General features: G+C 41.9%; 1 protein-coding gene and 1 long non-coding RNA gene across 2 annotated transcripts; both read right to left on the bottom strand.

Annotated features, from left to right (window-relative positions):
- Nucleotides 1-232: 232 nt before the first annotated feature.
- On the bottom strand, nucleotides 233-24,254 carry ZDHHC13 (zinc finger DHHC-type palmitoyltransferase 13). Its single transcript, XM_035117191.2, has 17 exons — nucleotides 23,764-24,254; nucleotides 19,795-19,937; nucleotides 19,307-19,429; nucleotides 15,676-15,753; nucleotides 14,797-14,941; nucleotides 13,953-14,017; nucleotides 12,934-13,096; nucleotides 10,961-11,086; nucleotides 9,756-9,889; nucleotides 8,727-8,827; nucleotides 7,231-7,355; nucleotides 6,550-6,612; nucleotides 5,498-5,591; nucleotides 4,851-4,934; nucleotides 4,124-4,281; nucleotides 2,237-2,334; nucleotides 233-868 (listed from the first exon to the last, which is right to left on the bottom strand). Exons 1-17 carry the CDS (start codon nucleotides 23,797-23,799, stop codon nucleotides 730-732), a joined length of 1,875 nt encoding a protein of 624 aa, XP_034973082.1. The 5' UTR covers nucleotides 23,800-24,254; the 3' UTR covers nucleotides 233-729.
- On the bottom strand, nucleotides 21,806-23,756 carry LOC132592187 (uncharacterized). Its single transcript, XR_009557653.1, has 2 exons — nucleotides 23,378-23,756; nucleotides 21,806-22,147 (listed from the first exon to the last, which is right to left on the bottom strand). It is a non-coding gene; the product is annotated as an uncharacterized LOC132592187 (long non-coding RNA).
- Nucleotides 24,255-25,496: the final 1,242 nt, after the last annotated feature.

Raw genomic sequence — 25,496 nt, 5'->3', positions numbered from 1 at the left:
AGGTGAACCACAAACCTGTAGTCTGAAACAAGCCCTTCAAATGCCATGAGAATTTTGCGAACTCGTATTGAAGCTGCTGCTACCTGCTTTTAAATGCATTAGCACAACTGAGAGAAGTATTTCAGCCATTATTCTTCATTATTCAGTATATTAGGGCCTTAGCCACGGTTACTATTTCATTTATAAATGTTTTCCCTTGATTAGTTGAAAAGCCAGTAATTACACTTGTAAATACAAAAAAGTTCTAATTTAATAATGTGAGCATGAATATATTAAATCTAAACAGCCCTTATATACAGATTTACAGATCAAAGAGACAGTTAAAGTTACAAATCAGTTTTCATATACTAAAATATTTTGAAATTCAAAGCATCTCTCCCCACCCTTAATTATCAAGTGCAAATTTTAATGGACACATATGAACAGCAATGGCTAGGAATTCCAGGCTGCTTTACAAAAAAGGCCTGTCATTAGCAATTGAAAAGTGACATTTCACAGTTGTACTTACTTCCAACCTATTGGAAGATTTCATATATGAACTACAGTTGTCCCATTGCATTATCCACTTTGCTTCAGTTTGTTCATGTAAAACAACCTTTCCCAAAAGAACAGCAATACAAATATAGCAAAGGAAATTCCGAAATAAGTTGCAAACTGTAAAATGTATACCAAATATCCATATTTATTTCAGCTTCCAGCTGAATCCCAAGGACCTGATGTAGGTTATCTTCACACAGCGTGAACATTTCTATCCTTCAATGAATGAAATATTAGTGTGTACTGCTTAGTCCAGTCAATGATGTTGGGCTTCAACATTCCAAAGCATTTACACTGGAAGAAGTCTGCTAGGTTCTGAAGGCAGCCATAGCTAGGAAGGGGAAGAGAACAACACAATGAGAGTGGAAATATTTTCCCTTGTTTTGCTAATAAACAAAGTGTTTGTTTATTAGCCCTGGGAGAAGGAGACTGCTGAGCAGCACTCCTGTGAAGGGGCTGTTTGTGATAACTAATTTCTCAACATGCGGCTATAGCCATATAGAGATACTGGTTTGTATATATGGCACTTCCATACAGGCCTTTACATACTTCCAATGTACTCAAAATGGACATAAGTAATGCATTTATACGCTAAAAGAAATTGATCGGATTTAGCTATATGTGACAAACTTTTACAACACAGAAACAACATTAAAACTAAACAGCATCCCCCATCTGTAAAAGGTTTCTGACAAGTTTTGGGACATATTGGTTGGTTCTAATAAAGGCATTGGACTCTTGTGGGTATCTATCAAAACAGATATTAGAAGAGCTATCAACTGTATCCAGGAAAGGAATGCAAGCTTGTGGTCTATTTCAGTCTGCAAGTCCTTGCCATGGATGAAGGGATCCAGCTCAAGACTGAGATGTCTCTTCTTCTTCTTCGGCAATCACTCGTAGCTGAGTAATATTGTCTTCCATGAATACGTCTTAACAGTGAGTCCATAAGTGACTGTGGAGGCCAATTCTGGATCCACACTTCCTTCCACAGTAGGGACATAGGTTTCCAGGCAGGAGCGTCTCCACCCCCATCATTCTGCCCGGACACTGAGGTCCAGCGCCGAGGGCCTTCTGGCGGTTCCCTCACTGCGAGAAGCAAAGCTACAGGGAACCAGGCAAAGGGCCTTCTTAGTAGTGGCACCCGCCCTGTGGAACACCCTCCCATCAGAGGTCAGAGAGATAAACAACTACCTGACATTTAGAAAATACGTAAAGGCAGCCTTGTTTAGATAAGTTTTTAAGCTGTGATATTTGAGGTATTTTAATGTTTGTTGGAAGCCACCCAGGGTGGCAGGGGAAGCCCAGCCAGATGGGCAGGGTATAAATAATAAATTATTATTATTATGGTGAGGGTTTGCCAAACATGCCTTCCTCTTAGCACATTTCTCCCTTTGGTCCTGAGTTTGAGTGTCTTCAAAGTCCATGACACCTTTGGTAAAGGCTGTACATCCTTTAACATCCCAGTTTGAGGGGTGGTGGTGGAGGAGGGAATGAATAACAGCTTTGTTTCTCAAGGTCACTGCAGATGCTGCAAAGCAACATGGTTCTTTTGCACCAAGGTTAGGTGGAGGTCCCCTCTATATCATGTGAGTGATGCAGACATGAAACAGAAACTCTCCATACAAGTCTTCCCTAATCTTGTGGTCTCTAGAAGTTGAAGGCATATTGGCTTGGGATGATGGGGCCAAAAGTTACTTACTTATATGGAGTTTTCCTGAGTGAAACGGGATGCTTTGAACGCTTACTCTGCTTCCAGAGGGCGCTCCTCTCATGTGAGGTCAATCCAAGAAAGGTAATCTTGAAAGAAACATACAAAAAATTGGAAATTGCCTATTACATGCAATTCAGAAAGAATACGGAAAGAAATGAAGCTCTACATGAAATGTCAGAGGTACCCAAAAGATAGCATTTTCTTGCATTTTAATGAAGCCATAAAAAACAGGGCCCCTTTCAGTTAAAAGCATACTAACAGTGGAAAAACTGTGTGAGAGGTACCACTAACAATTAATGCTGGGTTCACCATCCTAAACTATTGACAGAGGTCTCAATATCAAGCTGTTAGAACTGTGTGCTTGAATCACTTTCTGTGTAATGCTATTAATTATTCAGCAACTTATTATTGGGCACAAGATACCAAGTCAAGAACAGTATCAATCTTAACTAAATTCTGTAAGCAGGCATTCTTACTTAAGATTTCCCCCCTGTGCAGTTTTAATAGCTCAACTAGAAACACATCTCCAATCACTGCCCCATATGCACAGTTCAAAAGAGTCAAAATCAGGAGAAGAGGAGAAGGGTAGATCTCAGACTCCTGCGAGAAATAACTGCCAGTGGGAGGGGGGCTACAGAATTCCCTCCTCCTTAGAATGTGCTCATGATGTTCAGCACATTCCGCTTGATCACAGCTTAAAGAAAATGAGCGAAGATGACTAGTTGTTGCTAATACACTTTTCAATGCTCGTTCCTTGGCTGAAAATGAGCGCACAAGTGGCTACTTATGCAGCCGAGCTGGCATCCTTGATTTGTAACAACACAAAAATAAAGAAGAGGAAAAGGTGACTTAACACTCCCAGGCAGCGATCTTCAAAGGTCATAAAGGGTTTAGCATGGAATAATGATGCACAGCTGAGCTGCCCGACAGTTTTCAGTTTAGCACTAGCCACTCCACTGGACAGGATCAATTATTCATACCATATTTTTAGAAACTGGCAACAGGACTATTTTTCTCTCATGTCCTTCTATCCGAACAGAACATTCTCAACAAGCATTTGCTACACATGAAACTTAAACTAACAGCCAACTTTGAAGGTCTAGTTTACCTGCAGCTAAAGCAAGATCCCAAATCTGGAAGTAGGGCAATTAAGAGCAAACCGGGCATGCTACACACCAGGGCAGGGGATGTCAGGCTTCAACCCTTTCATAAGCTGCCCAGGGAGACTGAAAATGAGAGCAACTCTGTTGTACAGTCACATTAAGAGGAGGACTTGTGCAGTATTGGCTGCTGGTGTGCTGGCATTCGAGTTGGAACCAGTCCCATCTCTGGCACTGGGGCACCACTTTGTTGCTTATGCCAGCGCTGAAGCTACTATCCAATCCTCTAAGCTGCTACATTTCCATAATAACTTAGAATACTGGATCATCATCTATGTCCAAACTTCAGAGGTGAGTGTGGATCTTTATGTAGCCAAAACACACAAGAAGGAACGCCAAGGCCTGGAGAAGTACAAAAAGTCTTTTTTGGGTGGAGAAATGGACAGGGAAGGGAGCCCTCCAAAACAACCCAATGAGAACTGAATAGTTTCAGTAGCCACAGAATTGGTTTGGGAGGGAAACCAGAATGAAATATCATGAAGGAAGGTGTGGGTGACTAACAGAAGCACTGTGCTGTAACCTTTTGTTGCTGGTGTACTGATTCACTGAAACACTCTTGACTGCCACCTACTGGCCTGAGATGTGGTGAGATCTGTACACAAAACTGAGGTTCAGTATTGAGATATTAATTATAGGGATGCAAGTGTAGGTTGCTGAAGTAGTATTACAACTGAAAAACCTTTAAGAACAAACCTTAGATAAAATCAAACAGTACCTGATAGAGCTGAAGGATTAGCAACAACATAGCCCATGACGTGTGGAAAGATATTAGTGTGAAAATGTACAACACCCATGGTGAACAAGACACAATCTGTGTGAAGGAAGTCCAAGCGCCATCTTGCCAGTATGTTGTTGTGCAGTGTTCTGACCAATCTAGGACAAGGAATTTTTATTTTCAGTTTTTAAAAAAGCTTGCCTGAGAACAGATCATGGTGATCTACCCAGAAGATCCAATCTGTACATTTACTACAAAAGTATTGTTCACATATTTAACAACCCACAGGACTAGCTGAATGTAAAGATAACTAGGGAGTGCCGTTCTCTCAGCGCGGCCAGGGTCAAAGATCTATTTGTAGCAGAACTCTATGAATTGAAAATAAAAGCTTTACGGAGAGATACTGCTCAACGTGCACAAGCTTCCCTAACAAAAGGTAACCTCCATTTGTTCCCTTGCCGTTTACATAATATTTTTTTTGTGTGTGTGTGCCAGAAGCTGTGCATTTTGCAAGTAGAACTGCTCACATGGTAATTTCTCCTGATCTCAACCTTTCATATTCCAGATTAGGACTCTGGAGTTTTTTTTTTTTTTTAAAAAAAAACACATTTTAGCTAGAACATGAAACAGTAGAATTTCCTAAAGTGCTACTCAATACAAGGCTAGGTATCAATATATAACAGTTTGTGGCAAACTAATTAGTGAAATAAGTGCAGGGAATACATACGCAGAATTGTTCCATATAGTGCCCAGATATTCACCATTGTCAGGAAAACGAGAAACAGGACAAAATAAGAATGGTTGCCAAAACCTAGATTAGAAAAATTGGTAAGGATTTGTTTATACCACAGTCACAAGACAATTCTTCCACACCATATCCCTAATCATCAAAAAATGCACCCAAGTACAGTAATTCATGGAAACAAAACTAGTTCAGGGAAATTAATAACTAAAGTTCTACATGTTTTCCGCTTTAAGAATTCAGGGGTTGGCCATTTGAGATCCCACCCAAATCACAGCAGTGTTAACAGAACAGAAATGTGCATGTTTACTCTGAAAAGCTCAGTAAGGCTTACTTTTATACGTATAGGATTTCAGCCTAAAACTACAGTTAATTTCATAACGAAACATAAAATGTATCTTAAGTACTTCAAGCCCAGCTTTTTAACAATACCCAAACTGTGCAATGTGCTTATGAAGCTACCATTACATTTTAACTGGTTGCGGTTCCCTGTGCAGCTTGTCAACATCCCATCACATAGCACTCAACTACTAGAATTTCTCTACATGATCTATTAAGAGCTCTGCTTTGAAGTCTCCAGAAACATTCCTGGCACTAACGATGGACTTCTAGTTCTGCTAAATTAAGCTCACCTATGCATCGTCCAATCCAAATGCAATGTTGGTCATATCTAGCTACGCATGAGTTGCAAGTGTGGCAGTGCATGGATCTCAATGGTTTTTTCACCTGGTGAAGAATGCAGGGGAAAGTAATTAACTCATGATTCAGACAATATATTCACAGATATCCTGCTTAGCTTTAAATCTTCATCCTTGCTTACTTACAAAACCACACAAAACCCAACAATATGAGCCACCACTTTGGGTGGCCAAGATCGTGGCTTGGTTGGATTCAGAGAAGTGCAAAGTGCTTCCATGTATGAATGGGAGGCGGGAAGTAGGGACGTTCCCATTCATGTAACATAAAGGGTACCATTCTGAAGGCATCCACTACCTTTGGGGAAATGGGTTTAAATCTGAATGCAGGCCAAGGCCAACAAGCAGGCTGCAACAGCTGTTTGTTGCCACTGATGGGCCACTTTTGTTGGCACTCCTACCAGGTCTTGTAACCCCTATTTCACGAGCTGTTAAAACAGCACAGCAGCTTGCAGGATTGGGCTACAAAAAATCACTTATTATATATATTGAATGGGGTATGCATGCGCATTTCACACATCCCCTGGGATGTGCTCAGCCTGAAATCAGACTCTACAAAAACAAAACTGCTGATCTGCAAGTGCGGTTGCTTGCAAACGTCTGGTGGGCACCTGGCTGGCTACTGAGAGAAACAGGATACTGGACTGGGCAGGCCTTTGATTTGATCCATCTGGGCTCTTAGAACACTTAGAACTCCTGCCATAGGACTGGGCTCTTTGGTTCTAGTCTCAAGAGCAAGCAGGAAGGAACTGTGCAAGAAGGCCTCAGCTAACACTTGTGCTTAGATGCTTGCTGACCAGCTGAAGAATAGAGGGAGGAGTACCCATGTTTCTGGGGGTCATTCCAGAATAGCCATGAATGCACACCTGTGTAGACACGCTTTTCTCATCCCATAAAAAGCTGTGTGTGTAATTTCTTATATACCAAATTAAAGATATATCTGTGGAATAAGAAAAAAATCAAAACGGCTAGAACAAAGCATGACTTACAAGACATGATGTGCAAAAGGTTCTGAAATCCAAGGAGCCAGATTCTCCAAGATTAATAATATTCTGAAAGACAGATATTTTGCAATCATTTTATCTATTGTTTTTGTGAATCCTCATAATGCATCATCATTGAGAGATCCTACATTCACCTTCATATACTTCTGTAACCCCATTTTGGATGCTGGGAGTGGGATTTTCATCCCTTTCAAGGCAGCCTTGACATCCATATCTAAAGCAGTTAATCACTGCCTGATTAGTATCAGAAGCTTCTCCCCACCCCTTCCTGGATCCTTTCAGCTTTAAATGACCAGAGCCTTAAAAGTTTACAGTATCTTAGTGCTGTGTGTGTGAAACAAAAGAGTGGAAGAATGTTGCTGGCAAAGAAGTATGATGCTGGAGCAGTGTTTCTGAAACTGGGAGGTATCCCCAATATTCTTATGGCCCTGGAGAGTCCTTTTACTTGTCCTTGTATATCCTATTTTCTTGAAGTGCTGACAAGTTTCCTTGCTATACTCTCACAATTTTTCCCAAGTTGCTATCACTGGTGGTGAATATTTACATTACGAGGAAAGTGCTAAGTAAAGTATCTCCAAAATGCATTGTTCTCAGGTGACAAATGTATTAAAAAATACAATGTATTATAGGAAATCATAGCATACATTTGATGTAAGCAAATAATACCTTTTTATTCTCTTCTTCTGTAGTCTTAATGAATCCAGGATCAGTTCTGATAGTTTTGTATAAATAATAGAAAAGACCCAGCATACCAAGAAAGAAGGGAAGCTGAGAAATTGTGCCTGAAAAATGTAAGCTCCAGTTAAGGAATATGTCTAAGAAGGTGCTGGATTAGAGGACCCTTTGTTCTGACCCAGGAAGGCTCTTTTTATACTTCCTAAATTCATGTATTGCTGCATATTAAGCATCCCTCTCCAAAGACTCAGCTAGACTGGTAAAGAAAAAGCAATTTATATGCATTGTATAAAAAATATAACATTGTGCCACAAGATGGTGATGTGGAGTCCCATTTTCTCTACCTGTTTTCTGTTTAAATTTACGCTCTAAACTGAAACGCTTCTTTGATGTGTCTAGATCCAGCCCAAGCTATGCTTCAAAGTTGAATGGATGCTTTAATGCTTGCAAAGCATGCTACAATAACATCATTTACAAAAAATTTGTAAATAAAGCTGCAACATCATAACACTGAAGCAGCAGTAGCGCCACTGGTATAAAGTATCTTTCTTGGAAGCCAAGGAAATATATGCATGCATTTTAGCTGGAACATGCCCAAGCAGATCACAGGAATTAATCCAGATAATTGTATTAATGAGATCTCATTAGAAACCATGCAAAAAGAAAATACCACTTCAGAGATGAAGTAATTAACATTGAAATGCTATCTAGTACTAGAACAGATTAAAGATGGCTTAAAACAGTAATTATTGTTGCTGCCGAATCTCTGTTATCCCTTTTCATAAAAAATAAAGCCCCATGTGCAAAAGCTAAACAAAATAGAGGGCTGAAAATACAAAATTTGAGAATCAGAATCATGTTACTCGCATTATGCAGCCATGTGAAATAGCAATTCTTTGTCAAATACAGCAGCTGCGAGCGAGAACATACTGTTGTACTAGCTACGACAAACTTAAAGGCAATGTGGAGAGACAGATATTTGTTATGCTGCAACCTAGCTGTTGTCTACCAAAACATGGCTAATCTTTTGCACCGTTAGCACAATATATCAACACATCAGGCTGCTTGCACCATTCTCTCACTGAGTTTTGGTAATGCTTTGCTGCTATTCACCCAAACCATGCCATTGAAAAGGAGGCGATCCGGACTGTATTCCAGTTAAAGACAAGGGAAAACTATTTGATTCATTGCTGGTATCTGCTTTCCTTTCCTCTGACTGCCAACAGCCCTGACGGATGGCGGTGGTCCCTATAGCAGGAACATGACTCATGACTCTTTCTTGATAAGAAAAAGCACACCTATTGCTCTCAAGCTGTCAGTACACTGAAAACTGTATTTTATGTTTCCATCTCAACAAATGACTTATAGCAGCTTCCAATAAAATGTTAAAAATCAGAATTCCTTAAGATTACTAGAGAATGAAAGCATTTTAATATCTGCAAGAACAAGACCAGTGTTTCGTCTATGCAATAAAACACAAAGGATATCAGGCAGGAACAAGATGAAACAGGTCCAAGATATCCAGAAGACAGAACCAAGCAAGAATGCTAATGGGAAATATTGTAGTTTGTTGACTCCTACAAACTGCCTGAAAAGGAAATTTGAAAAATATTTCCATGATGTATAAAACATTTAAACATTCAAAATAACATCTGACATACAAGCATTCAAAATAATATTTTTAAAACTTCAGTGAATTTATTTTTCAGGTTACTCATAAAAAAATATTTTTGGTTTGTTTGAAAGGGTTACAACAAACCACAGTTCTGAGTTTATATGTAACACAGAACTGCAGTTTGTTCTAAAATGAATTAGAAGCTTTCACTATTTCCCTCTTCCATGAAGGCAGGGGATGGAGAGTCCCAAAGCTCATGCAGGCTTATCTACAAGGTGGGAAACCACGGTTTCCTGTGATGTCTCAATTAAGCCTTTTTAAACCCCCCACCCCAAAACAAACACACACACACACACACACACACACACAGAGAGAGAGAGAGAGACTTAAAATACACAGTTTATGCTGATGTATATTTGAATAATGTTCCAAGGCTGCTTCACACATTACTATTTTTTTCTACACAAAATATATGAAATCACTTGTAAGCAGTGCTACAGACATGCCTTGCCTTGCACATTCACCTGGTGCACACATTGTGGGAAGTTGCAGTCAATTATTGCTGCATGTAGCCAACAAATGACACATTTTTAAGTAATTTCTGTGTAAGAAAGCCAGTGTCAAGCAGAACTTTTCTCCTTTGGATACTATTCTGTGTCATCTCTCCAGACAATACTCCCAAGTGCCACAATTAATATTATTGAAAGACTACAATCTTATTCATGAAAGAGGGCAATGTTTACTGTGGCTCATAGTTTAGGAGGTGATCATCTTAACCAGGCCATATATAAGCATGTGTTTTCCCTTTAACTTAAAACAAGTTCCTTGTTGATCTTCCAGGAACACAAAGCATAACTCTTTGCAGTGTAGAAATAACCACAAGGAAACTAGGGGCACCTACCTTGCAATCAGGGACATGATAACAAATATGAAGACTAGCAAGCTTCCTTTCAACAGCCACGAATCTGAATTTAAGTCCGCTACATATCCTATAGCCCATATCAACGTCAATGATGACACTAGCAAGAGTAAGAACTACAATAAAATAAAATAAAATAGTATCAGTTTCATAAGAACATGGTATAGAGGGAACAACATGTGAAAGTTGGGAAACAGGTCAGAAGAAGCTGATGCTGAAGAATGGGAAGGGGAGAGAAAAATTCTCACAACTCAGAAACGTTTGAAGTTCCTTGCTTATCAGCTAGAAAGTAGAGCCTATCTGGCATCTCTCAGGTACACCCAGTGCTTCCCAGTGGGTACTCAAGGGTACTCAGTACTGATAACCCTTTTTGTTGTTGCAAGTGTGGCACTTGCTGTAACAACTTCATGGTGAGTACCGGCACCTATTTTTCTAGGAAGAAAAGCACTCTGTACATCTCTTCACTTGACTTCTGCCTCTCTCGATGGGGAGCAAGATCCCAGAAGTACAATTTCCCTCTTCCCCAGCCAGATAACATATAAGTTTTTTTTTTGATCATGCAAAATATTGAAGCTCAAGAGATGCATTCTTTTTTTAAAAAAACAAACCAACCAACAACTTTACGATTAGAGAACCATAGCCAAGTATTTGGAGAGTTTGTTTAAATAAGTATGTGACTGTAAGCCCACTACCATGTCTGTCTCTTTGATCTTAATACTCACAGTTGCAAGGTTCAGATCCTAAGAGAACTCTTGTGGCTGTCAAAGAATGGGAGACTTTGCCTTGTTTGACTTTCCCCATGACAGAGCAACTGTGTTAGAGAAAGCGTATTGGGAGCAATTTTCTCTTCTTTTAAATTTAAAAGAAGCATCCAATGGCCTGAACCAACAACCCTGCATTCCTTGCGTCGGCTAGTTGTCCACTTTCTACCAACAATACACAAGATCTTACTTTTCCTAAACCCATCACGAGGTTTCTCTTCCAGATACACTTTCTCCTTGCTTTCATCAACTTTTTGCCTCCACCATTCATTCTTTGATGTTGACTCAACCAGCAAATTCTATCAAGTCTTGTTCGATTCTAGCCTAAGCAGTAAGTGGGAATCTGAAAGCATTCCTAATTCAAAAAGGTTTTCTGTAAAAGTGCACTGCTGCATGCCAAGTTGTGTATCACTGTACAATAAATACCTCATACTTTTCCAGAATCCTCAGAAACCTGGAATTTTTTCTGGCTCTCAGTTTTTCTTCTTCACAAAGCAGATGAACAAGTAAGCGATTTTTAGTTTGATGAGCAAGGTCAAGCGGCCTCTCACCCTTAAAATAAAAAGTTTTAAAGTTCTTTTAAAAAACAAGTAAGAGGAAGAAAAGATCAAAATGGTTATGTAGCTACTTCAGTTTAGAATTCTAACTACCTCACATTCCTAAGTGTTATATTTAGACTGGGGTTATTCAAGAGAAGGGCCTGCCAACCTTTTTGGGCCCATGGTCCATTTGCAAACTGGAGAAACTGTTGTGGGCAGTATGCACACACAGACACATACTGCAAGCAGGCACATAGCACAACGTCTTGTATTGGTTACAATAGAATGCTTATTTCAGGCCTAATGTCAGCAACCCTGCAGGTGTCAAGAGAAACTTGTAGAAATGTTTAAAACTTAAAGGGTGCAAGGAGATTAACGGATATATTAGCTTTGCACAAACGAATCCAATTATGAGAAATAAGTGAACTATTATAACATCAGCACTACAAATAGATGGGTTTTTAAAGCAGTCCTCTATATGCCATGCAGTCCTAGCTGCAAAGTTAAAATATATACCAGGATACTCAAACGGGAAATGCTTTTAAGTATTTTGCAAAACAATAGGAGCAACAAAAGCACAGATTAAATGCCTTATCATGTATTGTAATGCTATACTCAATTGCCTTGAGATCTACCATATTATACTTTGGTTTACGTGTATGGTTGAATTACTGTCAAAATCTCATATTTATTCAGCTACCCCATTTAAAACCACAATTCACATACAACTGTGCTGGTTAGGGCAATGGGAGTTGTAGTACAAAAACATCTGGAGGGCACCAGGTTGTCAAAGGCTGCCATAAAGAGGACAGGTGTTTTCAGAGACCAGGTGTTCCACCTGTTCTAATAATAAGCTACTCCTCTCCCCACACTCCACAAAAGATGACCACTTATTCTCTTTAGAAAAAATTCCTCAAATTGATTTCCCTCACAATTAAGTATGAAGCTACACTACTCCATTTTTTTTCAAACAGAACAGCCATACAGGTGAATGTGGTGTTTTCCTCTACAAGTATTTCTTAAAGTAATAATAGTAATATTAACAGCTGGTATCCAAAGGACCATATCCAACACAGCGAGATGTGCACATGGGCTTGGGCATGATCCATGGAATTGACTTTTTTCTAGAGCAGACTACCATGCCATATCACAACCTACTTTTGAAGGCACCAAGAGATTCAAAAGTGGTTATCCACATGCCATGGAGAGTGTGGCTGCTGTTCCAAGAAACACAAGCCCCAAGCCCTCTTGGGTGCAGTCATGGATTCCTTTGGATCTCACCCAACATTTCTTCTGCATTCCAAACACTACAAAGTACTTTACAATACACAATTGCAGTAATCTTTACAACCCTGTAATGTAAAGTTTTTATTATCCCAATACTATAGATGGACACTGAAGCAGGGAGATAACTCCCTGCTTAAAGCCATTTGGTGAGTTTAAGATGAACCAGGGACTTCCTGACTCACACTCCAAGCCACTATAGCAAATAAATAAATAGTTCAATATGATTGTTTTTCTTTTATTTCTTGTGAGCTGCCCAGGTAACCGATGTTGTTGGATGGCTTATATAAATACAGTTAGCAACAACGGTGCTAACCATGCTTATGTAGAGGTGAGGCATCTAGATGCACATATACAGAACTTCTGACCACCATGGGAAGTAATATTATCTGTGATTTCAGGAAACAGAACAGAACAACATAACTCTTGTGGCTAGCATTGCTCTTTGCTTTGAAACAGAAATAAAGATATTTTTGCTTTTGATGGAAAGAGACTGCAGCCCTGAAGCTGTGCTTTGAAAACTGTATTGTGATTTTAATAGCCAGAGGCTCTGTATTGATGAAAACAAACTCATACCTTGATATTTTTGATGTCCAGACTCGACCCAGCTTCTAGCAACACATCTACAGCACTAACATTTCCTGATACAACAGCCCAGTGCAATGCAGTGTTTTTCTCTATGTTGTCTACAGCTTTGAGGGAAGGATTAAACTTTAACAGAAAACGGGTAGGTTCCGTCCTAGATGAAAACATACACAAGTCAGCGAAGAGAAAACACACAACACCTTTAAAATGTATTTATTTTAATAATTTATTTTATTAATAAGTAACTCTGGTATGCTTTTACCTAGGAATAAATTCTAGAGGTGTACTCATGTTAACCTGTTACTGCAAACAGAAGAAAGTGGTACATTTAAGATTTTAAAAATCTTAATAAATTTGGCATAATCAACCTGTTCATCTTTAAAGTACCACAGGACTCTTTTTTGAGTCACTTTGGAATAAGGACATCTAAACATCTGAAGTAAAATATTCATGGCAGGACATAGAAGATTCATGACTGCAATCATTTTTCTGTGTTTTTGACAGACAGAGGAAAGCATTTCAAGAGCAGAGAAGAAGTAGCGTTGAGCTGGATAGGATGCACAGTGCATAGATATACATGTTTGCCTATTTAAAGAAGAATTTGTACATGGCAGAAAAAATTATAAGCAGCTTACGAGAAACAGCAAAATTACAGAAAGCAGAAGAGACAGAAATACTTAGGATTATGATATTATCTGTCAAAAAGGTTTCGCCTGCAGTAGATAAATAAGTGTTCAACATAGATGTATTGATTTCATGACAGTTACACTTATGGGAACTCATCATATTTTCCATTATAAAAGCAACTCTGAACAATTGCTTTGGTAATGAATATGTCACTTGGTATTTCTTCCTGAAATATTTGTTGAGATTTTTTTGAAATAATACAGGTTAAATGCTGCAATCCTATGCATAGTTATTCAGGAGGAGGTATCAGTGAAATCAGTGCAACTCACTTCAAAATAAACATTTTACAATGGTACAGCACCTTAATTATAATCATTACGTACCCAATTACTTTGTGTGCTGACAGCATAAGAGGTGTTTGTCCATTGTGATCAGTTGTATCTACACTCTAAAAATGAAAAGATATTACCATTTCAGGAAATGAAAGCCTAAGCTAGATGTACAAACAGAGCCATAAATTGACAATCCTGCATAAAATTAAATTAATCTACTTATTTCATTGAACATTTACAGCTGAATAACAGTTTCATATGGCCCACAAGCCCTGCCTTTCTTACTCTGGTATATATGATATGTATCAATTGTTCTCATGAACTGGGAGTTTTAGAACTGGTACCACTAAAAAGCAGCACAGCACACTCTGGCAACATTACATTCTATAAATATACACTCCAAATCAGAGACATTAATTGAAAAGGCGATATATCTGAATGGCTTACTTTCAACGGTCACTTTTTGTTAGACTCTTAAGTATTACAGCATGAAGTATTAGAATAATAAATTATATTAAATGAAAATAAGATGTGCTAGACAGAAGCAGTTTGGTGCATCTAAAAAACCACTAATATTACTAGGAACATTTTTCAGCCCTGCCCCAAGCTGGCAATTCTTTAAAATATACATGGGATCTGAGAAAAAACATGCATTTTAATGCACTTTTTAAACTGAATAAGTATGATAGTATGAATTGGGCTGACAGATAAAGAAATCTTCAAATCGACATGTTAAGGACTGAAACAAAGGTTAAGAGGTTGAGAAGTAGCACCAGACTCCTCTGGTTATCAAGCTAGAATAACAGCACTGTTTGTGCAGTTGGATCTCTAAACGAAACTGGAAAATTAAATACTTATCTGGTGTAATATTAAGTTTACCATACTAAGAACATACCTGACCCTTTGATATGAGGTAAGCTATGACGGGCATGTGCTGAAAAAGCACAGCTAAATGCAAGCTGCTATATCCTTCACCATCAATTAGAGTTGGGTCTGCACCACATTTTAACAACAGTATGACCATAGACAAATGCCCTTGTCTGGAAAGAGACAGAAGTGTTTAGTTTTAGAACACTACCTGATATAGAAAATATAATGCATTATTTCTTACGGAAAAGAGAAATGCTGATACTGCCAACTGTCAGCTTTAAAACTGTAATTTGGAATTACATTATTAGCACAAAAATTAGCAGCCACACTATTAGTCACTAGCAAATGGAAGAAGAGAGATATTCCTATTGCTAAGTGATTGTGTGAGGGACAGTAACTGATGAAGCACTGATCAGATTAGAATAAGAAATGAAGACGGAAAATTGGGCTGGATTTGCCTAACCAGCCCCATCAGCAGGAGCCCTGCAAAAGGATTTCCACTTGTACAATGTGACTTTTTCAACATGTACCGTGCCTTTTGTTTGTGTTTCTTATTTTTATGGTCAGCTGGGTTTTTTTGCCAACAACTGAGGTGAAAGAAAAGAGTAGAGAAACAAATGAGATGAGAGAGAAACAAATTAGTAGTTATATAAAATTAGTAGTTATGTATGGGTCAGGGGATAACAAGGGAGTGAAAACTACACCTTTTTAGCAACCTAATTGTTAACCATTAGCAGCTCCTGTCCCCCCACCAAGAGACAGGATATTTCCCTCCCAGCCCTTCCCCACAGTACCCCATATCTTCCATGGTTGCAAGCAAAACTATGTTTCCCTCTTGCATCACATGTAACATTCATACACTCAAGAAGTCTAAAGCATGATTTGCTCTTCATTAATTCCATACCTAACAGCCCAGTGAAGTGGAGTGGAATTTAAATCACCTCCTAGTTGATCCACCACTGCACCTTTGGAAATAAAGAACCTGTGGTAACAAACAAACAAAACGTCAATGCACCAATAAAACGGAATGCTTGTTCTAAAAGTGGGTCGTTCACTGAACATTTGCCCACAGTAGATTTTAGAAATAAAATCATTCAAGAATTAGCAATAACTTTTTCTTCAGTCACCCAAAATGCATTTTGAAAAATAACCATTCAGTGGTTATCATGGCAGTTTTAATAGCTATAAGTATACCACTTCAGGTCTGAGAAGGAACAAGTTCTGGCAAATATTTTAATACTTGTCTGAGATACTAACATAAATGAATACCAGTTGTTGGGGAACAACAGCAGAGTGTGCTATTGCCCTTAAGTCCTATTTGTGGGCTTCCCATAGGCACCTGGCTGGACATTCTGGGAAACAGGAGGCCTGTCTAGATAAGCCACTGGTCTCCTTAAATTTGGAAGTAGTGACAAAATCCTTTCCTGGCGATAATTGCAAGGTTGTTCTCCGAAATGAACCGGCACAAACACTAAGTTTATATCAGAGTCCCTGTTCCATGTACTTTTACCCTCAAAGATGCAGCAGACAGGGAAAAGGGTCAGGACATTTCCTGTATTGGCAGTGAGAGTCAGGAATATCCTCCCAAGAAAGGTCAGTATGGGCTCATCTTTAGACAGGCAGTTTTATTACAATAGGCCTTTGGGTCCTTTTGTCGATGTATTTTGAGCGTTTGGTTCTTAATCTGTTTTGGTTGGTTTGTATTTCGAGTTAAGTTTATGCCTAGTTCTCCATTATTATATGACACAGTAGAGTACAAACGTATAAAAATAAATACATATGCTTGTAAAAAGACATGTGACTAATTTACAAATATCATGGTATTGTTTGACATTCTGTGTACTCAAAGGCGGCATCTGGAAGAAGTAGTACCAGCCAGGCTGGCTAAAAGATTTAGCACTGCTTTTACTGGTTAGCTAATCTTAAAATATAATAGTATGTTGTCTTTGCCCTAACTAAACCTGGACTGCCCTGAATGTTCAAAATGAGGCTAACTGATAACCTCCATCACAAAGCATTTTGCAAACGGTTTTCAAAATTTTAGTGAGCCATATTTTCTATGAAGTAGTTTAGTGGAAGGCAGAACACATAGGCTTGATCCAAGAATAATAAGTGGAAGAAAAATAACTGAATAATGCACTAGCCCTTACACAAGAGTTTACAGAAGGCTTTCTGCAGTGCAGTGTCACAATATCTCAGGGGTTGTGTTACAGTATGAGAAACAGTGTCTTGATTATGAAAGTTTCTCCTAGCAGTTAGATTCTTGCCTTGTGCATAATATCAACTTAAATATCTGACTCATGCAAATGGCTATTTGGATTCCACCCACAATTCAAAGTAAGGCATATAATAAAACTGCAGTTACTGAAAACTAACATTTTCGATATTGGTATCTGTAACTATTATATCAATTATATTTGAACTTAAGACTCACAAAGGTAAGCCTCACAAAGGTCACACTAACAAATGTGAATATGAATAAAATGAAGTTTCACAGGCATAACTAATGCACAACATGGACAGGTATTTCTAAAACTAAGCAACATGTTTTATTTATTTAAGGTGTTTGTATGGCACTTAATCATTAGAATTTATTAGCATTCTAATATAATATTCAATTAGATAATTTAACACATTACAAAGAAAAACCCAAACAATTTTTCATTTATTTCATTTATATACAGTGGTACCTCGGTTTACGAACACCTCGGGTTACGAACTTTCGGTTTACGAACCATCGAAACCCGGAAGTAAGTAACCCGAGGTTTCCGAGGCCCATGAAGGCCTCCATGGAGGCATCGGAGGGTCCGCGACTGGGACGCAGCCACGGAAGTGCTCCGATGCCTTCACGGAGGCAAACTGCACAGAAAGGAGCCTTTCCCCGATGCGAGTGCCCTGCGCTGCAGCCGCCTCTCAGTCAAGGCGGCTGAGTAAAGCGCGGGAACCCCGGGGGGGGGGTTCTCTTTGGAAGCTCTTACCTCGCGCTTAGAAAAGGGCTTCCAGCAGCAGTAGCAGCAACAGCAGTGAGAGGTTTTGCGAGTCGTTTCGCTGCACGGCGGTGGCAGCGCTCGCAGCTCTCCTTCCCCCTCTCTCTGCGGTGCCGGCCGGGCGACCTTCCTCCTCCTCAGAGCAGACACCACCACCAGACGCCAGGACTGGCCGGGGTGGCTCGCGGTGCGCCTGGCTCTGGTTGGAGCGGCGGCGGCAATGGCGGCTCTCTCAACCCCGAGCCTCTCCACTCCGCAGGGGCGCAATGGTGAAGGCCCGGCCTCGCTTCTCTTGACCCCTCCGCGAGGCCGGGCCTTCACCGTCGTGCTCCTGCGACGTCTCTCCACCTTCGGCGTCGCGCTCCTGTGGAGAGGCGTCGCAGGAGCGCGAAGGTCCGCTTCTCTTGAGCCCTCCGCGAGGCCGGCTCAAGAGAAGCGGGCCTTCGCTGTCACGTTCCTGCGACGCTTCTCCACAGGAGCGCTACGGCGAAAGTGGAGAGACGTCGCAGGAGCACGAAGGTCCACTTCTCTTGAGCCCTCCGCGAGGCCGGCTCAAGAGAAGCGGGCTTTCGCGTCACGCTCCTGCAACGTCTCTCCACCTTCGCCCTTCGCCGTAGCGCTCCTGTGGAGAAGCGTCGCAGGAACGTGACAGCGAAGGCCCGCTTCTCTTGAGCCGGCCTCGCGGAGGGCTCAAGAGAAGCGGACCTTCGCGCTCCTGCGACGCCTCTCCACAGGAGCGCGACGCCGAAGGTGGAGAGATGTCGCAGGAGCACGACGGTGAAGGCCCGGCCTCGCGGAGGGGTCAAGAGAAGCGAGGCCGGGCCTTCACCATTGCGCCCCTGCGGAGTGGAGAGGCTCGGGGTTGAGAGAGCCGCCATTGCCGCCGCCGCTCCAACCAGAGCCAGGCGCACCGCGAGCCACCCCGGCCAGTCCTGGCGTCTGGTGGTGGCGGCGGCTGCTCTGAGGAGGAGGAAGGTCGCCCGGCCGGCACCGCAGAGAGAGGGGGAAGGAGAGCTGCGAGCGCTGCCACCGCCGTGCAGCGAAACGACTCGCAAAACCTCTCACTGCTGTTGCTGCTACTGCTGCTGGAAGCCCTTTTCTAAGCTCGAGGTAAGAGCTTCCGAAGAGAAACCCCCCCCCCGGTTTCCCGCGCTTTACTCAGCCGCCTTGACTGAGAGGCGGCCGCAGCGCAGGGCACTCGCGTCGGGGAAAGGCTCCTTTCTGTGCAGTTTGCCTCTGTGAAGGCAACGGAGTGCTTCCGTGGCTGCGTCCCAGTCGCGGACCCTCCGATGCCTCCGTGGAGGCCTCCATAGGCCTCGGAAAGCTCTTGGTAGAAAGTAAAATTATTGTTAAATTGCTGCTTTAGGGGGTGTTTTTCATCGCCTGGAACGGATTAATCCACTTTCCATTATTTTCAATGGGAAAGTTTGCTTTGGTTTATGAACGCTTCGGTTTATGAACAGACTTCCGGAACCAATTGTGTTCATAAACCGAGGTACCACTGTACAGTCCAAAGTCCTTACACACGCAATCACTGACAACACTTACTTTACAAGATCAAGCCGATTATTGATTGCTGCCCAGTGAAGAAGAGTAACATTTTCTTTGTCTGGCTGTCTTACATCATACCCTGCTTCTACCAATTCCTGACACCGATCCAACAGGCCATATCTGAAATCAGAGTAAGATAAATTTGAATGGCAAAGAGCTATAGCTTTACTCTAAGTCGTCATTATGTCTAAATCCGACAGTAAGAGTGGACAATACAATATATTACACGCATCAACACAGAGTCTCTAGAATGCAACGTTTATTCCAAAAAAGCATAATAAACACAATCTAGCAGGGGAGGGGAAGACTTTCCTATGAGAAACAAGTCATTTTTGAGCAACAGGGAGAGAAATAGCTAGGCTAACACACACACACACATTACATATTTAAATGCTAGTTACTAGTACCTTGCTCATGTATACAACATACTGTAGTTGAAATTCAATGCATTACTTTATAACAAGTGAATTGTTCAATAAACTTACTGAGTTGCTTTGACAATATCAAAATTACTGTAGTCCTCTGCGAAAGGAAGCACATCTTGTTCTTTTGGTAGATCTTTTTCTTCATACATGTTAGACCAGCTATGCCCATGATGGCCAAGGGGACCGTGGCTATGATTTTTACACTGTTAATGAACAATTAACATATTTCATAAGAAATATTTTACCCGAAAACATTGTATTCTTAAGAGACACTGTTGCTTACTTGCTATTTACAATATGTGTTCCTGTTATAAACCATCTGCCAAATACAAAAAAAAAACCACCTGTAATGGGCGTAATCCAAGCCTCTGAGTAATTTGCATTGACCATAATTAAGGACAGTCAGTCATTTTTCCTACCCATGTTAGTGTGAACATGATGGGAATTAGGGCTAAAATAAACAAACAGCAATGAGGGAGCACATAATCCCACATCCTAGTTCATGGTCAAACATATCAATGTATGCATCTATACAAAAGTACACATGAACCTGTGTCTTATCCTATTATCCTGTGTCTCTTCCTATTACACAGAGCTAAGTAGAGCTTGTCTTATATGGAATGAAGATGGGCACTAGGGAATCAGGCAGAATGCAGTGCAGGCTTAAAATGTGAGGGGGGGGGAACTTGAATGCAAATGACTGAGGTTTGAACTAACACAAGGAGTGAGAGACAACTGGACTAAGGAAATGAGAAGGGTAGAAAAAGGAATTGGTTGGTTGGCATCCGTTCTGTCTTGGATGAATGAAACACTATTAATGAGTGTCCCAAGGAAGGAAGATAACAGAGAAATGAATTCAGTCACAAGTGCACAGTCACAGCTGATAACAGTTTCTGACAGTGATTTTAAAAGGGTGACCAAAGGTAGGCAAGCCTTTGCAGAGAGCTTCTGAGCCAAAGGCTGATTTCACCTTCTTAGTATTTTTTAAAAGCTTCCTTTTGGATTAACACTGCTTCCTGCAAGGAGCCTAATTAATCTGAAGAAACAAATACGACTGATAACCAAGATGGGGAAAGGAGGCAATGATAAGCAATTTAGATAGGCTGGAAAAAAAACCATTGCTCTCTAGTATGAATATTTATGGAAATCTTTGTACTATTAATGAAGGAACATATCATAATCAGTTTCAGATGATATTTTGAATGTTATTTCCATACTATCATGAGATTCACAGAATGTGAATATTATTCATTATACAGTATATAAATAATACTTTCAATGCAATATATTTAGGAATATTATATGTCTATGTACTCTCTCTCTCTCTCTCTCTCTCTCTCTCTCTCTCTCTCTCTCTCTCTCTCATCTTCTTTTAAAAGTATAGGAAAGTCCCTGAAAGGCGTTGGCTCTGTGATCTGACAGAGATGGATGGATGAGCCATATAATGACAGGAAGTAATAGCAAGGATTACAATACAATTTTCCTCCAGAAACTTGCAGGTGACAAAGAGTTTCTGGCCAATCAGAATTCAGATGAGAAAAAGATGGAGATGTTTCCCAGGGAATGTACATTGACACCAGTGAAAGATGCTTGCTGGAGGGAACTTTCCCAAAATTAGTCTATGCATAAAGGCATTCAAGCAATCTAGAGCATTGCCATACAGGTTCCTAGAACATGGATACCTCTGGGAGAATAGCAGAATTTGCTAAAGCTTCGTTCCTGCAGTTGCTAAGCAATCACCCTGCAAAGGGTGCAGGATGTCGGGGTAGCTACAAATCGGTGCAGCTCCGCTCATGCACCTTTTCTACGTATGAGCTTTTCAACTGAATCGGGCTGGTGTGTCTCAGCAGAGCACCTCTCTCCATATCACCAAGAATCTTTGATCAGGATCATTTAACAACAGATCATCAACTTCCTTTATACTGCATCTCACATTCATTTCTGGTTATATGCCTCTTCCAAGTTCTCTCCATCATTCTCTGTTGTCTGAATCTTGCATCCACATAAGCTGCTAGTTTTGGATTGTCCACACACACATCAGTTATGCTGAACACTCTTTATTTGGGGGTGGGGGTGGGGGGAAATGTCTGTAAATGCAACACCTCTCGTGGAGCAGGGTGCTTTCAGCTCTTGTTACCAAAGGGAGGCTTGAGTCAGGTCCGCCCATAGTTGAGTGGAGGAGAGTGAGGAAACTGGGATCCTCCTCCCATCAGCCCAATACCGCCATAGGAGCCAACTCCTAGGGGCCAAGATCCCTTCAGCCCACCCGCACCATAAAACACTTGAGGGGCTGCCCCTCCAAAGTTGACAGGCATTGCCATTCAAGTGGTGCCACATATTGTGATCGATCATGTGGGGCGGAGCTTACCTGTACCACCCCCCGGGTGGCCAATTAATTACCTCTAGATGATACCTGGTATGTGGACCGAGAACTCCCAGAAGTGCAAGCTGGATTTCGAAAGGGCAGAGGAACCAGAGACCAAATAGCAAACATGCGCTGGATTATGGAGAAAGCTAGAGAGTTCCAGAAAAACGTCTACTTCGGCTTCATTGACTATGCAAAAGCCTTTGACTGTGTCGACCACAGCAAACTATGGCAAGTTCTTAAAGAAATGGGAGTGCCTGATCACCTCATCTGTCTCCTGAGAAATCTCTATGTGGGACAAGAAGCTACAGTTAGAACTGGATATGGAACAACTGATTGGTTCAAAATTGGGAAAGGAGTACGACAAGGTTGTATATTGTCTCCCTGCTTATTTAACTTATATGCAGAATTCATCATGCGAAAGGCTGGACTAGATGAATCCCAAGCCGGAATTAAGATTGCCGGAAGAAATATCAACAACCTCAGATATGCAGATGACACAACCTTGATGGCAGAAAGCGAGGAGGAATTAAAGAACCTTTTAATGAGGGTGAAAGAGGAGAGCGCAAAATATGGTCTGAAGCTCAACATCAAAAAAACCAAGATCATGGCCACCGGTCCCATCACCTCCTGGCAAATAGAAGGGGAAGAAATGGAGGCAGTGAGAGATTTTACTTTCTTGGGCTCCTTGATCACTGCAGATGGTGACAGCAGTCACGAAATTAAAAGACGCCTGCTTCTTGGGAGAAAAGCAATGACAAACCTAGACAGCATCTTAAAAAGCAGAGACATCACCTTGCCGACAAAGGTCCGTATAGTTAAAGCTATGGTTTTCCCAGTAGTGATGTATGGAAGTGAGAGCTGGACCATAAAGAAGGCTGATCGCCGAAGAATTGATGCTTTTGAATTATGGTGCTGGAGGAGACTCTTGAGAGTCCCATGGACTGCTAGAAGATCAAACCTATCCATTCTTAAGGAAATCAGCCCTGAGTGCTCCCTGGAAGGACAGATCGTGAAGCTGAGGCTCCAATACTTTGGCCACCTCATGAGAAGAGAAGAATCCTTGGAAAAGACCCTGATGTTGGGAAAGATTGAGGGCACTAGGAGAAGGGGACGACAGAGGACAAGATGGTTGGACAGTGTTCTCGAAGCTACGAACATGAGTTTGACCAAACTGCGGGAGGCAGTGGAAGACAGGAGTGCCTGGCGTGCTATGGTCCATGGGGTCACGAAGAGTCGGACACGACTAAACGACTAAACAACAACAAAAGATGATACCTGGAGTTTCACACACTGTGAAAGTATAGCAGCCGCGGGCTCTCCTATACCGGCTGCTGCCTCGGCTCCCAACTCACAATGGGATCAGTTGGAGGATCCTCCAGGGGTTTTGCTCCTGATCGTTGGGCGGTGGGAAGGAGCAGGATCCACCCCCTCGGAAAACAACTCCCCCCCCCGTGCTTTCTCTTCTTCTTCTTCTTCTGAAGGGCACAAGGCGGGGGGGGGAGGAGGGCCAAGGGACGCCATCTCCTCCTCTTCGCTTTCTCCCGGCCTTACTGCTCTGCTTCTAGGCCTCTCCCTCCCCGGCCCTCGATTAGCAACCCCTCCAGCTCCCCCCCCCGGCTAGCGGCCTCCGCTTCTTCCCGCCCCGCGACCCCGGTGCTCACCTCACGCCCTCCGCAGCCTCCGCCGCCGCTCTCCATGCCAGGCCACCGAGACCAGGCCCAGCCCCGCTCGCCTGACTAGAGCCACTTCTTGGCGCCGCTTCCTGGTTACCGACGCGCACCTTCCCCGCCGCTCTGGCCCAGGAGGAGGAGCTGCTGCTGCAGGAGACGGAAGAGCGGCGGGCCTCCCTGGCTTACCCGGCCCCTGGCGGCGGGGAGGCAGCCTGCAAGGCTCCCGAGGGGGGAAAGCGCCTCTGCCTCGCGCTTACCTGGGGGAGGCCCCATGTACATGGGTCTTCATCCTGTGCATACGGTTGTGTTGTGTGGGTAAGGGGGCCAGGGGTGGGTTCAGGGCTCATGCAGTGGCATGTCCTCTTATTACTGTTCTCTTTTGCTCCTGGCCAACGCAGTTCAAAAGCTGCAACGCTGCCCACCGGTTTTGGGAGGAGAAAGCCTCGTTGGAGCAGCGTCGCAGCCTTAAAATAACAACATATTCCTTATATCCCGCCCATCCAGCTGTGTTTCCCCAGCCTGAGTCTGTTAGCTGAGAAGCAGGCGCTTATCAAGGGCAGATCTTACTCCCTGAGTAAATCAAGGTTGGTCTGAAAGTTCCACTGAAAGCAATGGGGGGCGGGGCTTCCGTTTTGACTAATTTGTTCCTTTTCATTTCGGCTGTAGAGCTGAAAGGGAAATCTTCAAAACTCAGCTGCTAAGGCTGCAATCCTGTTCATAACCCTGCAGGGTGCAATGGGAATACCCTGCCTTCTTAGTAATCATGTAGTACAGTATACAAGGAGTGTCAGGTTTCTGTTTCTCTACCAGGGGTGGCCAAATCTCAAGAGACTGTGATTACTCAGAGTGATCTACCCCTTTTGGGGGTTCAGGTCAAAGTTGTTGAACTTTTTTAGGGAGGAGGAAGGACCATTTTTTGGGGGTGCAGGGCAAAAATGTGGAGCTTTTTTATGGGAGACAAAATTGTTGAGCTTCTTTGGGGGAGCCAGTGATCTACCACAGACGTCATGTGATCTACCGGTAGATCACGATCTACCTGTTGGACGTGGCACATTCCAGCAGAAGCACTGTTGGACACATGGAAGCAGATGTTGATGTATTCTGTTTCCATTTGTTTTTTTCTCACGCGGACTTCTCTCGGAGAAAGGAGACATGTTTGTCTTTGTTCTGTTTTTAGCAATAAAAGTAATTAGTGCACAATCTCATGCCTCATTCCTCTGCAAGATTTATGGAACATGTGCCTGAGATCAAGACATACTCAGGTCGTGAATCAAGTTGGGAGGAGGCTGGAAACTTTCCTGCGTTTTGACCAGGGGATCGTTGGCCTCCCCACGCTGGTTCCCGACAAGGAGGTCACATCAGCATACATGATTTTCTCTACACAATAATCCTGTGAGGCTGAGAAAGAAACTGAATGAGAATTAGAACCCAGGTGTTCCTGATCAAAATTCAACAGTCTTAATGGCTGGTGCCCCTCTGGCTTCTTTATGTATGGAACTGAGCTATAAAGATGTTTGCAATGTTGTTCAGATTAAGCAGATCAGCAGATGTTGTTCAGATAAAGATAAAATGGAGCAAGTATTCAAAAGGTGGAGAAGATTTACCTCGTAACATTGTAGTTTTAGAAAATTCAGTTGATCACATTATTATTTATTAAATTTGTATACCACCCTCCATCCAAAGATCACTGGGCAGGTCACAACATAAAAATACAAATGGAAACA

This window comes from Zootoca vivipara, chromosome 1 (genome assembly GCF_963506605.1).
Source record: "Zootoca vivipara chromosome 1, rZooViv1.1, whole genome shotgun sequence".
In the NCBI taxonomy this organism is placed as follows: Eukaryota; Metazoa; Chordata; class Lepidosauria; order Squamata; family Lacertidae; genus Zootoca; species Zootoca vivipara.
The sequence above is the reverse complement of the archived record's forward strand: the minus strand, read 5'-3'. Positions and strand labels throughout refer to the sequence as shown.

What these genes read in the sequence shown, in the direction of transcription:
- ZDHHC13 (XM_035117191.2), bottom strand. Translation starts at nt 23,799, where the DNA reads ATGGAGAGCGGCGGCGGAGGCTGCGGAGGGCGTGAG. An exon ending in CCTTTTGCACATCATGTCTT is followed by an intron (nt 5,592 to 6,549) that starts GTAAGTCATGCT and finishes ATTCTTCACCAG; the next exon opens with GTGAAAAAACCATTGAGATC. An exon ending in ACTATATGGAACAATTCTGC is followed by an intron (nt 4,282 to 4,850) that starts GTATGTATTCCC and finishes TCCTTGTCCTAG; the next exon opens with ATTGGTCAGAACACTGCACA.